Source organism: Pundamilia nyererei, unplaced genomic scaffold, assembly GCF_000239375.1.
Source record: "Pundamilia nyererei isolate P.nyererei 1_Seehausen unplaced genomic scaffold, PunNye1.0 scaffold00477, whole genome shotgun sequence".
NCBI lineage: Eukaryota > Metazoa > Chordata > Actinopteri > Cichliformes > Cichlidae > Pundamilia > Pundamilia nyererei.
In genome coordinates, this window is record NW_005187878.1 from 201341 (window position 1) to 207266 (window position 5926).

Genomic DNA, 5926 nt, shown 5'->3' on the forward strand with positions numbered 1-5926 from the left:
CAACTTTGACATATTTGTGGAAAAACTCTAAAGTAGGAAAATGGGTTATAAATGTTGGGTTTTTTATTTATAAGCAAAAGGAATTCAGTCATTGTCTTTTGTTTAATTTTCATTATGAACTGTACAAATTACTGCTGAACGGGATAAAAGTTCCTCTTTACATTGAAATTTGGGGAAGGGAGGGAAATGGAAACAGATGGGAAACACAAGCCGTAGACTAGACAGAGGGAAGCAACACTGAACCCGCTGAACACAGGGTGCAAAATAAAACAGGAAACACACTGAGCCACAGACTAAGACACACAGCTTGACACTGGGTTCGTTGAAGAAACAGACATGGATTCACATGACATAGAGGGGAGAAGAGGAATGAAACACAAGGAGGGGAAGCATGGTAACAAAAGAGGGAGAAAAAAAGATAGGACAAGACTAAGAGAAGAAAGGGCAAAGAAGACACACAGAGAGGGAGTGAAGGACACATAGATGAAGACAAAGGCACAAAGGTAACCTAATAAACAAAAGCACATAAACTAGAAATTAGCAAACATACTAAGCTATGTAAAATGCAATACTAAATTGTATAAAACTAAATCATTAAATCATGTGAGCCAAAGAGCCAGAACCATATGAACAACATTTGAATTTGACCACAGAATGGTTCAGTTCACTCATACTAAATCAGCCTTTGAGCTCATTCCTGAAAACTAGAAACATAAACACTGATGCGTCTCTGTGGAAATGTTTCTGTGTTGATTTTAGCTCTGTTTTGATTTCTGACTTGTGGTTTGCGAGGATAAAGGTCCATGACACTGGTTTTATCAACTTGTAAAACAAAATTGAAATCTAAAATGTACATTTTCACAACTAACTGGTTGAAGTCACTGGTTCTCATGTAATGATGTCCAGCTTGTCCCTCCTGCTCTTATTCTCCTCGTTTGTAGTCGGATGTTTGGCTCTCCAGGATGCCTTTCTCACCTTCTCCCCAAAAGTATTGCTGAGGAAAAAGTAAACAAGAGGGTCGAGGCAGATGTTGAAAACTGACACCATGGTGGTCACCTCCTTCAGGTAGAACAATACTGGACCTACTGAGTCATCGCTCCACAGAAACGTAAAGGGAAGACGAACCAGGTAAAATGGGACAAAGCAAACACAGAAGATGCTGACCAGCACCAACATGTTTCTGCGAGACTTCACCAGCTTCTCAGAGCCAGAGGAGGCCAGCTGCTTCTGCTGTGCCTCCAGCAACCTGCGGGAGATGCTGTAGTAGAAGAAGACCATGGATATGAAGACTAAGAAGAAGATGAAGGCAGAGAAGCTGTTGATTATTCTGAACAACAGGCTGACTGATGGACTAAACAGGTGAACGCAGCGGCTAGGATTAAAGGTCAGAGGTTGCTGGGAACTGAAAAAAATTATGATATATACAATTGTTGGAGCCAGGAGAAAAACCCAGGTGATGACAGAGATGATTCGTGCAGTCTGCAGTGTCTGCAGCATGTGAGTTCCTGAAGGATGGATGATCCTTAGATACCTGGAGAGAGACGAGAAATAGGCAGAATACAACTTCACTAAAGGTGCCTAATCTGAAGAAGTCAGTTAAGTCAAAAGGATACATTCATGCTTTTGTCAGGAGCACAGGGTAGTGGTTAACCACTTAATCTAGTTTTTACATTATCGTTAACTACAGCCTTAAATAATAAAGGTTCCTTACCTGTTGGCAGCGATGTACCCCATGAATAATATACTGGCACACATGTTGATGAAGAAGGCAGAAGCTCCAAAGCTGCAGTAAAGCCTACGAATGATGGGAGAGCTGCTGGCATAGTAGGTAATGCGGAGTGGCAGACAAAGGCAGAGCAAGAAGTCAGCAGCTGTCAGGTTCTTCAAGTAGACCATCAAGCTGTTGGATACCTCAGGCCAATCTCGACAAAGATAGACCTTCAATGTAAAGCCATTGAGGAGTAAACCCACCTGAAAATAGACAGATTGGATGGAAAGCACAAGGATTGGTACATGCGCCGGCACATAAACCAATTTCTAACAGAGCACAATTGGATAATTTGAAACTTACGAGGAACACCAGACTGTAGACCACCATAAAGTAAGGGTTCATGGATGTATCGTCAACGTCATAGGTCTGGTTCAAAGATGAAGTCAAATTTTTTTGGACAACCATGGTTCTTGTGCTGAAAAATAAATCCACTTTACTCAGTTAAACTGTGTAAAAATCCTAGGTTCATCTTTGAAATGATTCACCTCCACGGTCTCTTGGTTTGTTGTGTTAAACCAATGTTGGACCAATTTTAAATATTGTGCTACATGTTATTTACAGTCTGTAGTTGTAGAAGGAAGCATTCATGAGTGAAGATGAGTCAACCGTCTCATGAATCTTATAACAATCCATTAAGCACAAGCTGAAGTGGTGAACTGTAGGCAGAATCTGCACTCATCGCCAAAATTGTGTTGTTGTTAGCCAAGCAACTTTTGCTTACCCCAATTAGCAGATTTTTATCTCAAAACAAGACAATTTTGTCAGATGTAAGAATATTTGGCTTATTTGAAGTAGAGCTTATTTGCAGTGTAACAATTTAGCAGGTGGTCACAGACCGTTTCTCTCTATGTTTCCCTCCTGACTGATCTCTGGTTTGTTTGTATTTGGTTTGCTTATCATTTTTTGCTTGAAACAGTAAATGTCGACTATACAGGTGCTTTTTTCTCTTGAGAGATGAAACCAGTAAAATTAGTGTTCTCAAACATTTTCAGCATATTTAAGTGTGAGGTAGTTTGTCAGTGCACTTGGCACCAGGAAATGCTGAGCCTTAGTCAAAAGAAGATTTGTATTCATATATTCAGATTACCTTCCTGAACACTAGCAGAAGCCTTACCTACTTTTTTCCTTTAGTCTGGACTGGTTTAAAATGGCTTTTATTTTCTATCAGAAGTAGGGATGGGTCCGGTTCTGACATAAACGGTAGTAACCAGACCGAAAAGCAGCGCACATTTCGGTGCTTTATTTCGGTGGTTTTTTTCCCTGAGCTGTGATACACTTCTAGCCAATCATTTTATGTTTCCGAGGATAGTAGGCGGGTCCAGGTACGTACGTTCTTTTAGAGCAGAGCTACAGATTAAAAATGCTCAAGGCGAAGCGGTCAAAAGTCTGGCTGTACTTCACAGCAAAAGATGCAAACTCAGCAGCCTGCAACAAGTGCTTTAAGCTGATACTGTGATACTGTCAAAGGAGGTAACCGAGGAAACACCTGGCGACGCATAGCGTTTTTTTTAAAAGCCCAGAAATCCGCCGTATTTGATAGCTTGCTGTGAGACCTCACTCTACTGCGGGTGGGTTGCCTGTTATGCAACATCCCCCAAAAACATGAAGAGGAGAGTCCTGGCCCCTAGCCCTGCCAGTGTACCAGAAATAATGACGGATGATGACGGCAGCAGCAGCCGTTCTTCTCTGCGTGAGTAGCTTAATGTTGTTCGTGTGTAATTTACGTTGAGTAGGCTAACCACGTTATTACATTAATGCATGTAAGGTGAACTAGCAAACATCATCATAGCTACATGCGGCTGTCTTCTTGTTTGATGGCAGATACTCCCTTCACCCTGGCCAAAAAGGCTAAAATGACCAAAGAAAAAGCGGGAAACAGCTGAACATGAGAGGTTTTTGGACAAAGTTTGTGTTTTTTCCATTGTTTAAACACTGCTTCCAGCCAAGAGTGATACCATATATGCCCCATAGCTGCAGAAAAGGCTAACATTGTTATCTTTTTACAAAAAACAGCTGAACATGAGAGGTTTTTGGACCAATTTTGTGTTCTCCATTCTTTAAGCACCGGTTCGAGCACCGGTTCGAGCACCGGCACCGTTTCAAAAGTACCGATTTGGCACCGGTATCGGATAAAACCTAAACAATACCCATCCCTAATCAGAAGTATGAAAGATGTGAGAATGAGAAATATCAGGACTCACTCTGGTTCTTCAGCTTTCTGAGAGGAGGAAAAGCTGCAGCTGCTCTGAGTGTGACGGTACGATGTAGATCAGGAAATACACAGTGGGATCACACTGCCCTGCCCACTACCATATTTCCTCTTTGTCTTTGCTGTTAATCGGGCGACCATGGCTCAGGGGGTTGGGAAGCGCATCAGTATCCGGAAGGTTGCCAGTCTGATCCCTGGGCTCTCTGTCCTGGTCGTTGTATCCTTAGGCAAGACACTTCACCTCCCGCCTACTGGTGTTGGCCAGAGGGGCCGATGGCGCGATACGGCAGCCTCGCCTCTGTCAGTCTGCCCCAGGGCAGCTGTGGCTACAACTGTAGCTTGCCTCCACCAGTGTGTGAATGAATAGTGGCACTACAAGCTCCCTTGACACCACCTGCAGCTGTGCCTCTGGGCCTGTGTGGTCTGACAGTCTGGTCTGACTGTTCTCACTGTGGAGCAGCATTAAGAAAGGATTTCCTATAAGCCCTCAGCAGGTTTCAGCAGCTCTGATTTCTCACAGTATGCGTAAGTTTTAACCAGACCTGTGTTGAGAAATCGCAGCGTCACTCATCAGTTCAGTGGAAAAAGCCAAAGGAAGTAGCTGGTGTGGTGCAACATAGAAACATGCAAAAACCTTCAAGACATAAAACTGTTTTTAAAGGATGAGCTGACACACAGAAAATCACAGGCGCCAGTCATCAACTCTGAGCTTCAGCAAAGCTCTGATTCTAGAGTCTAATACTTAAAATAAACCTTTGAATTGTTCAGCTGCTTTCTAATGTAGAATGTAAACATGGACTTATTTAAACCAGCTTACTGTCCTCTTTTTGTCTCTTTCTAACTTGTGTTTCAGTCCTTTGCTGTGAGCTTACAGAGCTGACAGCCCCTGTTATGTGATTTCCTTCTGATGTTTTTGTTCTGTTTGTGAGACTAACAAATAAAAGGCATCTTCTTTGCTCCACTTGTCCAATGAGTGTCTCAGCTTCACATTTGAGCATTTGGCACCAGGACACCTTAACCCTTTGTCAATTACAACTTTGTGATAGTATCATTAGATCTGCATCTTGGATACAGGCAGAAGACAGCTGTGGTTCTGATGCAGATGTGTGGAGGGAATATTTCAGTGCTAAAAGTCATCTTTTAAGTCAAGCATGGAATCAGTAAAAGTACAACATATCTTAGGATGAGCAACCAGTAGGATTTAAAAGCGTTTCTGAAGTTTTGTTAGGTTAGCAGGATAAGCTGCTTCTATCATTGTATGCTCTGAATGTAATGACATAACTGTGGATGAGGAAACACACAGTGACCACACAACCAGCCTGCACTTTGACTTGTTTCCTGTTTGTCTTCAGTGCTATACTTGGTCAACATATCAAACAACTCTTTGATTGGATGTAATTTAGATTAAGCTGTTGATCTTTAGCCCCAAAGAATCCCTGATGCAGGAAGTTGATTTTGGCTCTCTGATTAAAAAGTCCTAATCTCTGATCTTACCCAGTAGATCATGTAGGGTTCAGCTGGAGCTGATGTGGGTGAGGGGACTCGCCCACTACTATCTCAGTATGGTCCAGGTAACCTGCTAAGCCTGCAGGTCGAATCCTATCAGTCCCACCTGATGACGGAAGTGCGCTCCTATTGATTCTGTTATTTCTGGGATGATGTTAATAGCCTGGACAGCAGACTCCAAGGAAAAAAAATTGTAATCAAATTTAAAGAATAACACTCAGACTTTTTTCTTTACAATTTGGAAAAAAGGTTAAAAGGCCAAAGTCCACAATTTAGAATTTAATTGCAGGAAAATGTAATTTTCCAAAGCAAAATCAAATAATAAAAATCACAAAACAATAAGAAAATCACTTAAACCATACTTATCTAATTTTACTACTCTGAGTTAATGCTGATCTTGTTCTTATCTGTAGTGAGGAGAAGCTAATATGTCACATGTA

The 5926-nt window shown here is 41.8% G+C and overlaps 1 protein-coding gene across 1 annotated transcript; it reads right to left on the reverse strand.

Moving 5' to 3' along the window:
• Positions 1–850: 850 nt before the first annotated feature.
• On the reverse strand, positions 851–4101 carry LOC102200831 (P2Y purinoceptor 14-like). The gene is made up of 4 exons (XM_005753916.1): positions 3973–4101; positions 2072–2186; positions 1712–1971; positions 851–1531 (listed from the first exon to the last, which is right to left on the reverse strand). The coding sequence occupies exons 2-4, from the start codon at positions 2174–2176 to the stop codon at positions 889–891; spliced, it is 1008 nt and encodes a 335-aa protein (XP_005753973.1). The 5' UTR covers positions 2177–2186; positions 3973–4101; the 3' UTR covers positions 851–888.
• Positions 4102–5926: the final 1825 nt, after the last annotated feature.